This window comes from Rhinoraja longicauda, chromosome 11, assembly GCF_053455715.1.
Source record: "Rhinoraja longicauda isolate Sanriku21f chromosome 11, sRhiLon1.1, whole genome shotgun sequence".
Lineage (NCBI taxonomy): Eukaryota > Metazoa > Chordata > Chondrichthyes > Rajiformes > Arhynchobatidae > Rhinoraja > Rhinoraja longicauda.
This window is the reverse complement of record NC_135963.1, coordinates 47,720,010-47,739,396: the sequence shown is the minus strand read 5'-3', so window position 1 is coordinate 47,739,396 and position 19,387 is coordinate 47,720,010. Positions and strand designations below refer to the sequence as shown.

The 19,387-nt window shown below is 43.4% G+C and overlaps 1 protein-coding gene across 1 annotated transcript in view; it reads left to right on the top strand.

Moving 5' to 3' along the window:
* The first annotated feature begins 1,825 nt into the window (after window positions 1-1,825).
* Window positions 1,826-19,387, top strand: part of dhx9 (DEAH (Asp-Glu-Ala-His) box helicase 9) — a 65,802-nt gene continuing 48,240 nt past the window's right edge. Inside the window, exons 1-6 of the mRNA XM_078407590.1 lie at window positions 1,826-1,961; window positions 4,303-4,458; window positions 9,580-9,720; window positions 10,094-10,196; window positions 15,110-15,207; window positions 16,962-17,110. Of these exons, the coding sequence (XP_078263716.1) occupies window positions 4,348-4,458; window positions 9,580-9,720; window positions 10,094-10,196; window positions 15,110-15,207; window positions 16,962-17,110 (602 nt within the window). The 5' untranslated portion in view covers window positions 1,826-1,961; window positions 4,303-4,347. The remainder of the gene's footprint in view (window positions 1,962-4,302; window positions 4,459-9,579; window positions 9,721-10,093; window positions 10,197-15,109; window positions 15,208-16,961; window positions 17,111-19,387) is intronic.

Sequence of the window (19,387 nt, the reverse complement as noted above, 5' to 3'; positions counted from 1 at the left end):
AGTTGGAGCTCTCCACAGTCGATCCCCGACAAAGGGATTGCAAGCTCCGCGATGGTACGTTCACGCCGCGCTTGCGGTTGAAGCGCCGGGCTGGTCTCCAGGAAAGGCCGCCAACTCCACAATGTTAGACCGCAGTGGGGACGGAGATACGATACGGAAAAATGCACATCTGTCGAGGTAAGTGATTGATAAAAAGTTTCCCCCAACCCCCCCTCCCTCCACATAAAACAAACTAAGGAACACTAAAACATACATTTAACGTGTACTAAAAATAACAAAAAGAAGAAAGGACAGACAGGCAAGGCAGTCACAGATTTAATATAAAGTTCAGATAACAATGATTTACTTCAAAAGAAAAAGAGACAAAGTGCTGGAGTAACTCAGCGGGTCAGGCAGCATCTGTGGAGAACATGGCTAGGTGACGTTCTGGGTGGGGCTCTTCCTCAGCTTGTGTTCCAGCACTTGTGTCTTTTTTGTAGATCAGCACCTGCAGTTCCTTGTTTCTCTGTTTTTGTTTCATTGAGGGGATTGTAAACTGATGGAGATTGTACATCTTCCTACCCTTTCCTGATTCGTTTCAAAGTTGTTTCGAAAAAGCTTAATGTTATGATAATAAATCCATCAAAATGTTTAATTTTGTCTGTTATAACCAAATGGCTCTGTACTTTAATTGAACATTGAATATTTTGTGAAGTGTGTAATTTTGGCAATGGAACCAGATTTACACAGGTCCTCCTTTCCACCTTACAAACGCCCAACTTATGTACAGCCTGAACAAATGAATCAACGTTTGGAAGACTGATGGGATGGATCTGCTGGCTGCTGTAGGGATCTTCTACCAAATGGGAACTCAGTTTGTGGTTGTATTTCTGATTGGCAAACTGTTCGGGTTATGAACAGTCTTTAGGAATGGAACCATGTCGAGACCCTGTATTGCTATTTAGTTCTGGGAATGACTTAAATATTGTGAACATATTACAGCAGCAGTGTAATGGAGTAAAATCACCATTTACTGATAGATGGTACATAGATAAATTTCTGCAAGAATACCAGTCAGTTACTCCGCACAGGTTTTGAGATGTATACCATCAGGTCCAGAGTTTCACCCAGGAAGGCATATCAGTGTTCTCCCTGTTGAAGCATGCAGAGAACGCATGGAGCTCATCTGGGAGTGATGCTTCGCTGATGCTTGAGTTTGATGCTTGAGCTGATGCTTAAGGTTTCACCTTATCAGATGTGATGGCATGCAAGCCTGGCCACAGCTGCTGAACGTCCACCTCATCCTCCAGTTTAGAGCAAATGTCTCTTAGCCTTTTTGAGGCAATGTGATATCTGGACTTCGATGAATCTGTGTTGCTTGACTTGAATGCCAGAGATGTGGTTCTCAGAAGATTGGGGATCTCCTGGTTCATCCAAAACTTCCATTTGGGGAACATTCGGATGGTTGTCATAGGAACACACTCTTCCACACCTTTCCGTATGACATTTATTAGTCCACACTTAATGTCAGACTCACACAGGCCCCGCCTACGGCCATAGACCCCGCCCACTGCTGCAGCCCATGACGTCACGCAGACCTGCAGCATAAACCAATGGTGCACAATGGGAACTGGGAGGGGAATCAAATCAAGGAAATTAAACAAATCAAGATATAAAATCAAGTGATAGACACAATGTTTAATGAACTTACTGTAACAAAATATATTGCATAATCATTATTTTAAAAAGCCTTGGCCAAAATAAGTTTTAAAAAGAAATATGCTGTACGATGTTAGAGGTCTCCCCTTTCTATTGTCCAGTTGGGTTGCCCGGGTGGCCAGCCGGCGCCATTTTGTGCGGCTGCCGACGGGTGATCGCGGCTCCACTTGAGTCGGCCGGTGCTCAGCGACGGGACCCGCTCTCACTCCGGACACTCGCCGACCGGACACTCACTCACTCACTGGCCGGAGCTGCGGTCTACGGTGAGGAGAAAGAAGTTTCGCTGTTCAGGGAACTGGGGAGGGGGAGGAGGAGGAGGAGGAGGAAGGACGCGGCCGCCGCTCTCAGGCCGAAGGGAAGGAGGCGACACCGACACCACCTTCCTCCGACGGTGGTCGTGGACACCGCGCTGTGTGTGATGTCGGGATGGCCGTATCTCGGCGCCGCCTGGTCCGGTGCCGCAGGCCGGCTGCGCCTGCGTTGGGCTCCTGCCCGCTACCGCGCACGTTGCGACCGGGCGGCCCGGTCCCTGCGAGGCGCTCAGCTGCACAAAGGCAAGCGAGAGCTGCCATCGGCTGAAACGTGCCTTCAAATCCGTGAGCGAGTGCGATGCGCAGAGTTTTCTCCCTGTGGCGTTCAGTGGGTGGATGGGAATTCGACCGATTCGCCGAACATTTACAATTATTCCGCCAGGGCAAACTGCAGTTCCCGGTTGTTGACCATTGTATCTCCACTTCCCAGTCCCAGTCCCAGTCCTTCCTGGGCTTCCCCCGTTACCACCATGAGACCACGCGCACACTCATATTCCACTTACCAATCTAATGTACCAATTCACTTACCAATCTAATATACTAATTATGGTACACTTCTGCTGAAGCATTATTCTTGTTTGAAAGGGACAGGGCCATAAATTTTCTGTGAAAAAAAATATGAGGCCGTTATAAAGGTAGACACAAAAAGCTGGAGTAACTCAGCGGGACAGGCAGCATCGACCCACTCTCTCTCCAGAGGTGCTGCCTGTCCCGCTGAGCTACTCCAGCATTATGTCCACCTGCGATTTAAACCAACACCTGTAGTTCTTTCCTACACATTGAGGCTACAATAAGTTGTCTTTGTAACCAGCAGAATCCCCCATAAACATTGTATAATGTTCTAAAAGTATTCATGTATAAATAAATACATTGAAACCGGCAAATGATATTGAGCAAAACAAAACAACTTACAAGCAATGATTGCTTTAGCTGTGTAAGGAGTCTTCTCCATTATTACAGTGCTTATTGGGGAGCCATCTGACACAAGTGATCTTGAACATTGATCATCTTATTTATACAAGTGATCTGGAAAATTGATCATCTTATTTATACAAGTGATCTGGAAAACTGATCATCTTATTTATACAGGCTTTGATTGATTCTGGAAGGCTGTTTCATGTTTATTTGCAGGGTGAGGTGCAATTCATTGTGCTTATTTTGCATTGTGACTGCAGTGTATGATGCCAAATATACAGATGGCTTGGTAGAGGTAGAATTAAAATGACAACAATTGGTAGCTTAGGTTCACCCTTGTAGTATGTATAAGGTGTTCTGCAAAGCTGTCATTCAATCTACTTTTAGTTTCCTCAGTTTTGCAGAGAGCACATTGTCATCACTAAATACATATTATTTTATCTTCCAGTTTAACTTAAATCTTTGCTTCACCTGCAAATATAATTCCTTTGATATCAAAGTGATGTTTAAAATAGACATTGAGTTGGTGAGCAAGAAAACAGTCCAATTTATCCATGCCGACCAAATTGTCTATCCAAGCAATTCCATTTGCATGTGTTTGTCCAATATTCCTCAAAATCTTTCGAAACCATTTACCTTTCTACATTATATTCAATTTAGTAATTAAATTACTAAAGTATGATTAATTGCAATTGTGCCCACTTCGGTCACTTGCTCTTGCAGTTTGTTTCACATACCACTCTGTGTAAAAACCATGTGTGCCCCATGGATTCCTTTAAATTGTTTCCCCCTCACCTTAAATCAATTGTGTTTAAATGAAGGGTCTTGACCCGAAACATCACCTTCTATCACAGTGAGGAATGTGGAGGAGTCACTGTGGTGGATGTTCATGTTAAAATGTATTTTGTGTGTCCTGTTGCTTTTTACTGTTATGACTGTATGGCAAATAAAGTTCCTCGTATGTTGCAAAGCATACTTGGCTAATAAAGTTTTATTGTGATTGTGATTTTCCTCCCCAGATGTTGCCAAAACCTGCTGATTTCCTCCAGCAGCTTTTTTTTTGCTACAGTTGCCAGAATCTGCAGTCTCTTGTGCCTCATTACATCTATGCCCTTTAGTTTAAGCTTCCCCATCCCTGCGTAAAGACTGTGACCATCTACCTTTGACCATCCCCTCAAAATCTTGTATACCTTTTAAGGTCACTCCTCTAACTAGCATTTGTATAGAGAAGTTATTCAGAATGGCAAGAAATAGCCACTGAGACATAATGAAGATTGGATAACTATTAAAACGGGAAACCAAAATGAATTGTGATTTTTTTCAAGAATGGACGGTTATAATGTATTATTTACATGTGGTTAATGTTTAATTTCCTTAGTGAGCAAAATTTAACATTGATGTTGACTAACAATCAAGTGAAGTCATGACGGACATAAAGAATTTTTTGTACGCTTGGTGCGGAAAACGCAAGGTTACACCAAATTATGACATCCGTGCAGCTGGTAACAAGAACAGACAAAAGTTTGTGTGTGAGGTATGACATTTTTGGTTGCATTTATTCCATTGAAAATTGAAGATTTTGGGTCCAAAACCAAATCTGTTTGCAGAAATGTTTGGATAGAGAGCAAATGTAACAGAATTATGTTTTGTCTTGCACTTTGACTTAAGATGGACTGTTTTTTAACTTGCACCCACTGAAATTCTACATCTTACACCGTGTTCATTTTTCAAAATTCTTTGCATATTTTATATTGAATTATGTTTATTCTCTTGCACCTATGTCTTTTTTTTTGCTAAAATGATCGATTTGAAAAACAGTTGTATGCACTGGATATTAGGCTATTCAAACTTTAGTGGGTCTACTTATAATCTTATGCAAACCTATAAGGGGTTTGGTCTGTGAAGAGCAGACTGTGTCTGTATTCTATTGAGTTTAAGAATCAGTTATAAGTTGTTACGAATTTTGCACGGATTTTGTTTTGTCTATATTTTGCATTACAAATAGTTTTCTTTTGAAATATATAAAAAGTTATACAAGAGGCTGCTCGATCTATGTAGAAAAAAAACTGCAGATGCTGGTTAAAATTGAAAGTAGATACAAAATAGAGAGTACAAGAAAGTAGATATGAAAGTCTCCCAGCTGACTGTGCCTGAACCCCTTTGTCAGTGGATCATCAACTTCCTGACGGACAGGAACCAGCATGTGAGGCTGGGAAAGCACATCTCGGACCCGCAGACCCTCAGCATAGGAGCTCCGCAAGGCTGCGTACTCTCCCCTCTCTTTTACTCTCTCTGCACCAACGACTGCACCTCCACAGACTCCTCTGTCAAGCTCCTCAAGTTTGCGGATGACACTACCCTGATTGGACTGATCCAGGATGGGGAGGAATCTGCCTACAGAGGGGAAGTACACAGCTGGTGTCCTGGTGCCATCGCAACAACCTGGAGCTCAATGCTTTCAAGACAGTGGAACTAATTGTAGACTTTCGAAGGGATCCCCCTCCCCTCCCCCCACTCACCATCAACAACACCATAGTCACATCTGTGGAGTCATTTAAGTTCCTTGGAACCATCATCTCCAGGGACCTTAAATGGGGGGCCACCATCGACTCCACAGTCAAAAAGGCCCAACAGAGGATGTACTTCCTGCGACAACTGAAGAAACACAATCTGCCACAGGCAATGATGGTCCAATTCTATACTGCTATCATTGAGTCTGTCCTCACCTTCTCCATCATGGTCTGGTTTGACTCAGCCACCAAGCATGACATCCGGAGGCTGCAACGGAACGTTCGCACAGCTGAGAAGGTTGTTGGCTGCAACCTTCCCCCCATTGACGAACTGGACACTGCAAGTGCCAGGAAGCGACATAAAAACAGCTTTTTTCCCACGAGTGATAGTTCTACTCAATAACCAAAGTCTGTAGTCTCTATTTGCTCTGGTTTATTTTCACCCACATGTTTAGACCGTAATATTGTATCCTTAATGTTTTGATGTGGTTATGCATTATTCTTAATTGTTAACTGCATGTTTGTGTTGTCATTTGTGAGCGGAGCACCAAGGCATATTCCTTGTATATGCATACTTGGGCAATAAACTTATTCATTCATTCATTCATTCAATCAAATGCTGGAGTAACTCAGCGGGTCAGGCAGCATCTCGGGAGAGAAGGAATGGGTGACCTGCTTAATCTGCTGAGTTGCTGTAGCGGTATAGTTTTTGCAGTAGATTCCAGCATCTGCAGTCACATGTGTCTCCTGATTAATGCTCAATTTTTCTGGTGTGATTGAAGATCAATGGGAGATTATAGATTTGGCATCTAACATGATAGAAAAAAGTAGAAAATATTGTTAAATTATAAGAGTTCAAAAGACAATGCTGTTCAATTATAGAAAGTTTACAACTACCAATTTTGAAACAGAATTTTGGCCATTATTGAAAAGGTTTTGTGTATAAAAAATAAAGTTTTTATGTATTGTGTTTTGTGTATAAAAAATCCAGTTTTAAAGGATCCCACTGATGTTCCTATATTTTCTGAGCGCTTATACCAATATTTCATCAACCATGTTTTACTGGGTGGTGGTGCTGTTTTTGCTCTCTTGGTTGGACCCCTTAGAATAGACCTTCACGGCCTTTGGTCCTTAATGCTCTAGCTTGCTGAGGGGGGTTAGTTATAGCCCTGCTCTGACCTTCCAGATCATTGTTTGGGCTTGACCAATTTAATGACATATTGGGAGGGCCAATCCTCCTCATTTCAAAGTATAATAAATTTGGGGGGAGCTTCTAATGCCAGCCTTCGAAACTTGTTTTAAATATTCAATCAGTAAATCAATAGACCTGCATTGAAGTCAGTAGCACCTATTCTTGCCATAGGATCACTACCTGTGAGTGCAGACTGATTGTCTGGTCCAGCTAGTTTTGTGGATTTGGATTCTACGTTAGTCCAGAGTCAGCTCGTCTATTTTTCGCGTAAATCCCAGCTCACTGTTTTGAGGAGTGCTTGGCCACACTACTAAAACTAGAATATTGCGTGCAGGTTGAGCTTGCTACATTGCACATTTTTATTTGCAATGGCGCAAATGTAGTAGGCATGTAGAATGTCAGTACCACATTGATTCCTGGACTGTGCAGTTGATAATTTGAGGGGTTAAGCAGACTGGTCTATACTCTTGAGTTTAAACCAGCAGAGGTGATCTTATTGCGACATTAAAATCACAGAGATGTTTCCTCTCGCTCAGGTCTCGAGAACCTGGGGTCATGCTCTCAAGTTGTTGTTCCGTCAGGATAAACATAGAAACATAGAAAATAGGTGCAGGAGGAGGCCATTTGGCCCTTCGAGCCAGCACGGCCATTCATTGTGATCATGGCTGATCGTCCCCAATCAATACCCCGTGCCTGCCTTCTCCCCATATTCCCTTGATTCCAATAGCCCCTAGAGCTCTATCTAACTCTCTCTTAAATCCATCCAGTGATTTGGCTTTCACTGCCCTCTGTGGCAGAGAATTCCACAAATTCACAACTCCGGGTGAAAAAGTTTTATCTCACCTCAGTTTTAACTGGCCTCCCTTTTATTCTAAGCCTGGTTCTGGACTTGCCCAACATTGGGAACATTTTTCCTGCATCTAGCTTGTCCAGTTCTTTTATTATTTTATTTGTTTCTATAAGATCCCCTCTCATCCTTCTAAACTCCAGTGAATACAAGCCTAGTCTTTTCAATCTTTCCTCATTTAACAGTCCCGCCATCCCAGGGATCAATCTCGTGAACCTACGCTGTACTGCGCTACAAGGATGTCCTTCCTCAAATTAGGAGACCAAAACTGTACACAATACTCCAGATGTGGTCTTACCAGGGCCCTATACAACTGCAGAAGCTGAGGAGATATTTCTTAATCCAAGCGACATGAATTTTTGTATATCTCTTCCTATGATCACAGTAGAGGCGCAGTCGCTGTGTACATTACAGAGATTGACAGATTTTTAGATGTTAATGGAATCAAGAAACCTAGATGAGTACAGAAAAGTACAGAAAAGTAGAGCTGAGGCAAAAGATCAGACATGTTCTTATTGAAAGATGGAGCGTATATCCTGGACAAAATGGCCAACGTCTGTGGCTATTGGATCTTACAATAGGTTTCCAGTCAGGTTTCAGAGCCCACCACAGCACAGAGTCTGCCTTGTTGAAGGTACACAACGACCTGCTTCTCGCCATCGACACCGGCGACTGTGCAATCCTGCTCCTTCTCGACCTCAGCGCAGCGTTCGATACAGTGGACCACACCATCCTTATTGACCGTCTCCGGTACGCGGTTGGCATTGATGGCACTGCCCTGAGCTGGTTCGTTTCTTACCACAAAGATAGGAGTTTCGCCATCAACATCGGCAGTTATTCCTCTTCTCCAGCTAGCCTCTCCTGCGGAGTTCCACAATGCTCCATTCTAGGCCCCATTCTCTTCTCTCTATACATGCTCCCCCTTGGCCAAATCATTCAAAGGCACGGCAAAGCTTTACCTCCCCCTGAAACCCAACAACCGGTCAAATCTAAACAGCCTCTTGCACTGCCTTGAGGACATAAAATGTTGGATGGCACAGAACTTCCTCCAATTAAACGAGAGCAAGTCTGAGGTCATCCTATTTGGCCCCCCCGACTCCATCAAATCGATAACAGGCAGTCTTGGAAGCCTATCCTGCCTAGTCAAACTGCATGTCAAAAACCTCGGCGTGATATTTGACTCTGCATTAAAGTTTGACAAGCAAGTCAACGCTGTGGTAAAAGCCAGCTTCTTCCAACTTCGTACCATAGCTAAAATCAAACCTTTCCTCCAATTCGACGACTGAAAAAATCATTCACGCTTTCATTTCCTCCCGCCTAGACTACTGCAACTCCCTATACACTGGGATCAGCCAATCATCCCTGTCCCGCCTACAACTGGTCCAAAACGCCGCAGCGAGACTCCTGACGGGTACCCGAAAAAGGGACCACATCACGCCGATTCTGGCCTCTCTCCACTGGCTCCCTGTACGGTACAGAATCAACTTCAAGCTCCTCCTATTCACTTATAAAGCCCTAAATGGACATTCCCCCCCTACATCAAAAATCTTCTAACCTCTCTAACTCCAGGTCCCTCAGGTCGGCTGACTTGGGGCTACTCACTATCCCGCGGTCTAGGCTTAAGTTCAGGGGTGACCACGCTTTTGCGGTTGCAGCTCCTAGACTGTGGAACAGCATCCCTCTCCCCATCAGAACTGCCCCCTCCATCGACTCCTTTAAGTCCAGGCTCAAAACCTATTTCTACTCCCTAGCGTTTGAGGCCCATTGAGGAGGCGCTGTGAACTGTTTTGTATGTGCTGATATGTTTGTGTGCTACTGTATGTTTAATTTTTTCCTTAGTACCTAAACAGATGTACAGCACTTTGGTCAACGTGGGTTGTTTTTAAATGTGCTATACAAATAAATTGACTTGACTTGACTTGACTACAATTAAAATCAGCATTGATTATTATCTCTTTTGAGATCTTGAGTGGAATGATCATTTTTGTATTCTAATACCTGCTATAAGCAGCTGTATATAATGTAACTTAAATGCAGAGGTACAAAACAACACTAAGGAAAGAGAATCTGAAAATGTACTAATTCATCAAACTTATTTTCCCTTAGGTCCGTGTAGATGGATTTAATTACACTGGTCTGGGAAATTCTACCAGCAAGAAGGATGCCCAGACAAATGCTGCCAGAGACTTTGTCAATTACCTGGTTCGAACTGGAGAGATGAAAGCAGATGAGGTTCCCAGCTTGAAGGCTAGTGCACTTACAGCTTCGATCAATGTTTCTCCTATTCTCCTTTCTATATTAGAGTTTGTGTTGATAAAGAGTGAAACGGATATTTAATTTTAAAATATTTTCCACGTTTGCTTTTGAGACAATTCTGTGTGGATTCTAACAATAGTTAGAATATCGGCACTGTAAGGAGAAATACATTTTAAATTTATTTCAGTCTTTGGAATACTTCCATCTGTTAGTACTTTTCTTCAACTTTAACATTTAGGTAGAAAGATTTAAGCATATCACAGAGTAGAAGTTTCATGCTTGCAGTTACCTGAACTTAATGCATAAAACAACTAAATCAGTACTGTTTGATGAATATTTATGTTAGGTTATTTAATTTTGACAGGGGGTTGAACCTGATGCTGTTGATAACAGTGAAGCTGGTGTGCCAGGGGAATTGCCACCCAGTGCTCCATGTGCTCCTCATTTAGCTACAAAGCAGGCAGATGGTGAGTATTTCTGTATTTTTTTAGTGTACTGGCAGTTTCAGACCTGTGATGACGTACGTCAGTTATTCGCGTTTATGTGACTGCAAAATGAGGCAAAAATCAGACTCAACTAAAAATCAGACTAAAGCTGGGTGTACAATTGTACGTTTAGATTAGTTAAGTTTATTACTGTCAAGTGTGCCAAGGTACAGTGAAAAACTTCTGTTTACATGTTGTCCAGTCAAAGAAAAGACCAGACATGATTACAATCAAACCATCAATAGTGCACAGATTAAGGATAATGGGAACAACATTTAGTGCAAGATAAAGTCAGATGAAAGATGGTTCAAAGGTCTTCAATGAGGTAGATGGGAGGTTGGGATCCATCCTAGCTGATGATGAGAGGACTGTTCACTTGCATGATAACAGCTGGGAAGAAACTGTCCCTGAATCTGGGAGTTTCTGCATTTTCAAACTTCTGTACCTCTTGCCAGAGGGGAGAAGAGGGAGTGACTGGGGTGGAGACTGGTCCTTAATTATGCTGATGGCCTTGCTGAGGCAGCGTGAAGTGTAGATGAAGTTAATGGAAGGGAAGTTGGTTTGCTTGATGGTCTGGGCCACGTCCAAAACCCTGTGCAATTTCTTGCGGTCTTGGATGGAGGCAAACCAGGTTATGATGCATCCTGATAAAATGCTTTCTACGGAGCAAGTTTGCAAACTATATGAAAGTGGGTGGTATTGCAGATAGTGAAAATGGATGCCAAAAATTACAAACTGATTGTTTGGCCGGGTGGGCTGAGGAATGGTTGATGGAATTGAATACAGAGAAATGTGAAGTTTTGCATTTTGGAAAGTCTAACATGGGCAGGACCCAAACAGTTATGATTAGTATACACACCCCTCCCAACCCGTCCGAATTTGGCGGAAAGTTTCCGTTCTCTTATTTCATTTCCGCCATTCCGATTTTGCCTCACATTTTTCCGCAAGACAGTCGGTAATTGCAATTTGTCAATTCGGCTGCTAGAGGCCGCTAGGGTTCCACCGCCCTGGCAGTCTCCCTGAAAATGTGGCACCTAGGCTGGGCAAGGCAGCCAATCTCGACCTCATCGGGACTTCCACGGCCGATTGGTGTATTGAATTTGCAACCTGCAGCAGGGGCTCTGGAACTCCAGCCAAGCTGGAGCCAGCACATCTATCCCCATAGCCGACTTCCTTGGCTGGCTGGATAAACCAGCAAAGCTCTGGAACCAAGAGTGCCATGAAATCAGTGGTGGAACTGTAATGAGTAAATATTACATTTAAGTGCAAGATTATATAACTAAATTAATTAAAATAATAAAAATGTTATTAGTACACAGTGACATATTCACATTATTTTGTAATGTCCGTTTTTACTTTGAAATGCACTAAAAGAGGCTTGAAGCTGGTAATTTTGTGTGTAAAATCTCCAATTTTTTGACCCCCGCTCTACACCTCGGGCAAGCGCTCGGCTCTTTTCCTTTTTTTTTTTTACCTCACTCACATGCCTGAAAAGTATAATATTCATAGGGAATATATTTAGCGACGTCTATATGGCGCCAGTGTGAAACGGCTTTAGTGGTCAGTGACATGAGCTGTAAGTGACGAATTTTTAATGTAGGGGTTCCCTGAGACAAATTATTTCAAGGGTTCTGCAAGGGTAAAAAGGCTGAGAAACGCTGTGCCAGATGGTATAGCAGACGTCCCAACCCTTCCGAATTTGGTGGAAAGTTTCAGCTTTCTTATTTCATTTCCGCCATTCTGATTTCGCCTCGCATTTTTCCGTATAAAAACATGCCCCGCTGCTTGCCTCGCCTCACCGCTGGCCCGGCCTCGCCGCTGCACTCGCCTCGCTTCGCCGTTAGCCTGGCCTCGCCTCACCTCGCCGCTTGCCCGGCCTCGTCTTGTCCGCTTTCTTATTTCATTTCCGCCATTCTGATTTCGCCTCGCATTTTTCCGTAAAAAAACATGCCCCGCTGCTTGCCTCGCCTCACCGCTGGCCTGGTCTCGCCTTGCCTCGCCTCGCCGCTGGCCCGGCTTCATCTCGCCGCTGGCCTGGCCTCTCACCGCTGCCCTGGCCTGGCCTCGCTGCGGAGCGTGAGGCACGTTAATGTTGAGAGAGGATGGGGGGCGGTTGGGGGGAGGGGGGCAGTGGAGTGGGGAGAAAGTGTGGGAGGGGAGTGGGGAGTGGATTTGGGGGGAAAGGGGAGGAGGTCAAGTCAAGTCAAGTCAATTTATTTGTATAGCACATTTAAAAACAACCCACGTTGACCAAAGTGCTGCACATCTGACTAGGAAAAAAAAGAAACATACAGTGGCAGGTGTGGGGGAGTAGGGGGGGGTGGGGAGAGGGGGAGTGGGGGGGGGAGTAGGGTTGGGCGGGACATGGACCGTTGTGATTTGCTGTTGAAGACCACTGGAGCAAGTATGTCTTCAATTAAATTAGGTATGTGCAGTTTTTAATGAAACCCTCTTCATAACTTAATCATACATTTGATGACCATTGTTCTTTTATTCAATACCAAGAGAATTGGGATGTGTAAGGAAAAAGCAAAATAGAAAAAACAAAACAAAACAATTTTTTCTTTGTTGTAAAAAGTATTTCTGTTCAATAACCTTTCTATAATAGTAGAATATACTCATGATAGTCCTGACATTGTACATGTAGTCCAAGAACTACAGACTGTTGGAAATAATAGTAGTTTTTCACACGTGAATGTAGCGCAACGTGTATGCGCATTTGGCGTGCAAACTTTTTTTTGCTGAAAAGTTGCATTACGTGCCATATTATGAATTTTGATGTAAAATTCTGAATTTTGGACATCAAAATTATGAATTTGTAAAATCAAATGTTGGGAGGTCTGGTATAGGAGTGATCGAAATTACAGACTGTTTTCGGATGGTCAATATCGATGCGATCCTTGTTAGCAGGGTCACAGACTCGCATATGAAATCCTTCGAGGATGCTTATGAAATGCTTAGTCGAGTCGCATATATCAACTCTTTCTTCATAACTTAGTCATGCATTTTATGACCATTGTTCTTTCATTCAATACCAAGAGAATTGGAATGTGTAAGGAAAAAGCAAAATAGAAAAAACAAAACGAAACAATTTTTTCTCTGTGTTGCAAAAAGTATCCTTGTTCAATAACCTTTCTATAGACAATAGACAATAGGTGCAGAAGTAGGCCATTCAACCCTTCGAGCAGCCATTCAATGCGATCATGGCTGATCACTCTCAATCAGTACCCCGTTCCTGCCTTCTCCCCATACCCCCTCACTCCGCTATCCTTAAGAGCTCTATCCAGCTCTCTCTTGAAAGCATCCAACGAACTGGCCTCCACCGCCCTCTGAGGCAGAGAATTCCACACCTTCACCACTCTCTGACTGAAAAAGTTCTTCCTCATCTCCGTTCTAAATGGCCTACCCCTTATTCTTAAACTGTAGCCCCTTGTTCTGGACTCCCCCAACATTGGGAACATGTTTCCTGCCTCTAATGTGTCCAATCCCCTAATTATCTTATATGTTTCAATAAGATCCCCCCTCATCCTTCTAAATTCCAGTGTATACAAGCCTAATTGCTCCAGCCTTTCAACATACGACAGTCCCGCCATTCCGGGAATTAACCTAGTGAACCTACGCTGCACGCCCTCAATAGCAAGAATATCCTTCCTCAAATTTGGAGACCAAAACTGCACACAGTACTCCAGGTGCGGTCTCACCAGGGCCCGGTACAACTGTAGAAGGACCTCTTTGCTCCTATACTCAACTCCTCTTGTTACGAAGGCCAACATTCCATTGGCTTTCTTCACTGCCAGCTGTACCTGCATGCTTCCTTTCAGTGACTGATGCACTAGGACACCCAGATCTCGTTGAACATCCCCTCTTCCTAACTTGACACCATTCAGATAATAATCTGCCTTTCTATTCTTTCTTCCAAAGTGAATAACCTCACACTTATCTACATTAAACTGCATCTGCCATGTATCCATCCGCCCACTCACACAACCTGTCCAAGTCACCCTGCAGCCTTATTGCATCTTCCACACAATTCACACTACCCCCCAGCTTAGTATCATCTGCAAATTTGCTAATGGTACTTTTAATCCCTTCATCTAAGTCATTAATGTATATCGTAAATAGCTGGGGTCCCAGCACCGAACCTTGCGGTACCCCACTGGTCACTGCCTGCCATTCCGAAAGGGACCCATTTATCCTCACTCTTTGCTTTCTGTCTGTCTCAACCAATTTTCTATCCATGTCAGTACCCTACCCCCAATACCATGTGCTCTAATTTTGCCCACTAATCTCGAAGGCTTTCTGAAAGTCGAGGTACACCACATCCACTGACTCTCCCCTGTCAATTTTCCTAGTTACATCCTCAAAAAATTCCAGTAGATTTGTCAAGCATGATTTCCCCTTCGTAAATCCATGCTGACTCGGAATGATCCCGTTACTGTTATCCAAATGCTCAGCAATTCCGTCTTTTATAATTGACTCCAGCATCTTCCCCACCACTGATGTCAGTGGTATAAATAGTAGAATAGACTCATGATAGGCCTGACATTGTACAAGTTGTCCAAGAACTACAGACTGTTGGAAATAATAGTCGTTTTTCACACATGAATGTAGCGCAACGCGTATGAGCATTTGGCGTGCATACTTTTTTTTGCTGAAAAGTTGCATTACGCGCCATATTATGAATTTTGATGTAAAATTCTGATTTTGGACATCAAAATTATGAATTTGTAAAATCAAATGTTGGGAGGTCTGTATGTAGGCATAATGATCAGCCAATATACAGTGGGTTGCAAGGGCTGTTTCTATGATGTACAACACTGGCAATAATTTTATAATGTGAAAGAATGTAACAATGTTGGTTTATTCAATATTGCATAAAATGACTTTTGATATAGATTCTGGAGGCAAGGAAAGGGGATTCGGAGGTTATTGGGAACGTGGAGCCAATCTAAAGGAGTATTATGAAAAGCGGGATGAACAAGAAGCCCAAGCAGTAAGTGATTGTTGTTCTTGTGAAATAATGAGGTAATGTGAAGGACTTTGATTACTTCATTACCACAGTTTGATTATTTTTTTGCCAAACACGAGACCAGCTGTTTGCCTTTTAGTTTTCAGATTGAAATAAATCCTACTGAACCAATAACGATTAATCACCTGAAAAGAGGGCACCTCTATTGAGATCATAGATTCAGGAATTTATTTGGGTTTCTTTGTTACATATGTTCATAACTGCATGTTAATAAAACATTTAATGTCTAGTTGATAAATATACTTTGTAATGTGGCAAGGGGATTTAGTCTCAGACTAGGGTGGTAATAAAGCTGTAATGGGTTTCTATTTTTCAGAGTTAGCATCAACCAAGATTTTTACTTCCGAACAAGGTTATTTACAATGGTGCAAAGTTAAGTTTAGACTGGACTAGGATTGACCCTACACAAATCAAAGTATGGAACATGCCCAACTTAATCTGATGCTTTCTCCAGCTAAGAGATATTGCATCAGTTGATTCAGTTCATCCAAACCAAGAATTAATACCACGCTACGTTTGTCACACCATTTATCCATCCAACCAATAGAATGATTAGGTAGACACAAAATGCTGGAGTAACTCAGCGGGACAGGCAGCATCTCTGGAGAGAAGGAATGAGTGATGTTTCAGGTCGAGACCCTTCTTCAGATTGATGTGAGGCGAGCGGGCGGGACAATGATAGAATATAATCGGAGACAGTAAGACTGGTGAGAGAATTGGGAAGGGGGAGGGGATGGAGAGAGAGGCAAAGCAAGGGCTATTTGAAGTTAGAGAAGGCCAATGTTCATATCGCTGGGGTGTAAACCACCCAAGTTAAATATGAGGTGCTGTTCCTCCAATTTGCGCTGGGCCTCATTCTGACAATGGAGACAAAAAGGTCAGATTTGGAATGGGAGGGGGAGTTGAAGTGCTGAGCAACCGGGAGATCAGGTAAGTTAAGACGGACTGAGCGGAGGTGTTGAGCGAAACGATCGCCGAGCCTGCGCTTGGTCTCACCGATGTAGAGAAGTTGACACCTAGAACAGTGGATGCAGTAGAAAGACAATAGGTGCAGGAGTAGGCCATTTGGCCCTTTGAGCCAGCACTGCCATTCAATGTGATCATGGCTGATCATATGAGGTTGGAGAAGGTGCAAGTGAACATCTGCGGTTGCAGGGGAAAGCACCTGGGGAGGGAGTGGTTTGGGTGGGAAGGGCGAGTGGACCAGGGAGTTTCGGAGAGAACGGTCTCTGCAAGCAGAAAGGGGTGGAGATGGGAAGAGGTGGTCAGTAGTGGGATCCTGTTGGAGGTGGTGAAAATGTTGGAGGATTATCTGCTGTATATAACATTATTCAAGTGGCAAATGCTGTTTACGGTCACGTCCCTCTGTCATGACAGTGCAAACTGGGGATGGGTTGGCAGGCCATTCCAATCACATTCAGTTTACATTTTATATTTGTTTTATTTAAGTTTCTGGTGGTTTAGACACACGAGAGGGGTGTCATTTGCGGGCCAGAGGTGTATTGTTGTTTCATTATCACATGACTCTTTGTCCAGATAATCTGATAATCCAGAAAGGTTCTGGAGCCAAGGGTCCTAGAAAATCAACCTGTACTAAGAAAAGGTTATCAGATATTTCTTCTCCCCTTATTGATACTGTCTGATCAAATATCTACTTCCAATATCTTTTTTTAATTTATTTCTGTGCATATCTCTAAATCAATAACTTTTTTTTCTAGACTCTGGAGTGTGAAGGGTTGGATCTGAATGCTGGTCTTCATGGCAACTGGACACTTGAAAATTCCAAAGCTCAGCTCAATCAATTCTTCCAAAAAGAGAAGATTCAAGCTGACTATAAATATGCTCAAGTGGGACCTGATCACAACAGGTTTGACATATTTTGGTTGGGGAGTAATCAATTTGAGGAATTCTGCATAAATTCTGTTCAAGGTTTTCATTTCATGCGATCCAATTTATCCCTACTTCAGATATAAGATTGGGTTCCTGCGATAGACATATTATATTGAAGATAGACACAAAATACTGAAGTAACTCAGCGGGACAGGCAGCATCTCTGGAGAGAAGGAATAGGTGACGTTTTGGGCAAGGCTGTGGAGTCGGAGCAATTTCGGTGCTGCTGGAGTCAGTCGGTAAAAAAGTTCCGACTCCGACCTCAACATAAATTTCAGAGACTACGTATATTGGGAAAAAATCTCACTTTTTAAACATGCCGCACACCTTATTTCCACCCGAGAGAATGAGAAATCACATCAGTGTTGCCATCTGGCGGCAGAATGACGAGAAACAAAACGTAAACAAACGCCATCACCAGCTGATTTCCCTACACCTGCTACTGAGTGAACATGTCTGGATAATTTTTGAATAGGCTGATGATTCATGTAGTTCTTATGAAATGCCATCTTGTGTAATGTCATCATAGCCGATTTAGAATTATTATACCTAAGGTTCGGGATCAGTGTAGGATACACTAGAATCAAGGAGTCGACGTCGGGTGTTTTGGGTATCGACCCCACAGCCCTGGTTTCGGGTCGAGACCCTTCTTCAGACTGAAAGTCACGGGAAAAGGAAACAAGAGATATAGACGATGATGTAGAGAGATATAGAACAAATGAATGAAAGATATGCAAAAAAGTAACAATGATGAAGGAAACTGGTCATTGTTAGCTGTAGCTAGGTGAGAACGAAAAGCTGGTGTGACTTGGGTGGGGAGAAAGAATGCAGTGGTTACTTGAAGTTAGAGAAATCAATATTCATAACACTGGGTTGTTTCCTTCATCATTGTTACATTTTTGCATATCTTTCATTCATTTGTTCTATATCTCTCTACATCATCATCAATATCTCGTTTCCCTTTCTCGAGACTTTCAGTCTGCAGAAGGGCCTCGACCCGAAATGTCACCCATTCCTTCTATCCAGAGATGCTGCCTGTCCCGCTGAGCAACTCCAGCATTTTGTATCTCCAGTTCAAAGGTTTCGAAGGTCTTTTATTGCCACGTGTACCAATCAAGGTACAGTGATATTCGAATTACCATACAGCTATTCTTAAAAAAAGCAACAAGACACACAACTACATAAAAGTTAACATCCACCACAGCGGATTCCCCACATTCCTCACTGTGATGGAAGACAATAAAGTCTAATCTTCTTCCCTCTTTATTCTCCCGTGGTCGGGGCAGTCGTACCATCTGTTGGGGCGATCAAAGTTCCCGCAGCCGGAGATCGAAGCCCCTGCGTCAGGGTGATCGAAGCTCCCATGTCGGAGCGGCCGAAGCCCCTGCGGCTTGGAGCTCCCGAAGTCGTTTTCTAACCAGGGACCGCGAGATCCAGTATCAAAGTCTGCAGACTCCCGTGGTTGGAGCTCCCGAGGTCGATCCCTGGCAAAGGGATCACCAGCTCCACGATGTTAAGTCCTGCAGGCTCCCGCGGTTGGAGCTCACGAAGTCGGACTCCAGCAAGAGGCCGCCAGCTCCATGATGTTAGGCTGCAGTGCGGACGGAGATACGATACGGAAAAGAAATCGCATCTCCGTCCATAAAACAAGCTAAAGAACACTAAAACATACATTTAACACATACTATAAAACAACAAAGAAGGAAGGGACAGACAGACTGTTGGTGAGGCAGCCATTGCTGGTGCCACCCGGTTTAAACCAGCATCTGCAGTTCCTTCCTACACAGATATACACTGATGAATCAAAACATTATGATCTCTGACAGGCGAAGTGAATAGCATTGGTTATCTTGTTACAATGGCACCTGTCAAGGGGTGGGATATATTAGGCAGCAAGTGAACAGTCAGTTCTTGAAGTTGATGTGTTGGATGCAAGAGAAATGGGCAGGAGTAAAGACCTGAGCGACTTTGACAAGGACCAAATTGTTATGGCCAGACAACTGGGTCAGAGCATCTCTGAAACGGCAAGGCTTGTGGGGTATTCCCAGTCAGCAGTGGTGAATACCTACCAACAGTGGTCCGAGGAAGGACAAACCACAAACCGGCAACAGGGTGTTGGGCACCCAAGGCTCATCGATGCGCGGGGGCAACAAAGGCTATCCCGTCTGATTCGAACCAACAGAAGGTCTACTGTGGCACAAGTCACAGAAAATTTTAATGGTGGTCATGGGAGGAATGTGTCACAATACACAGT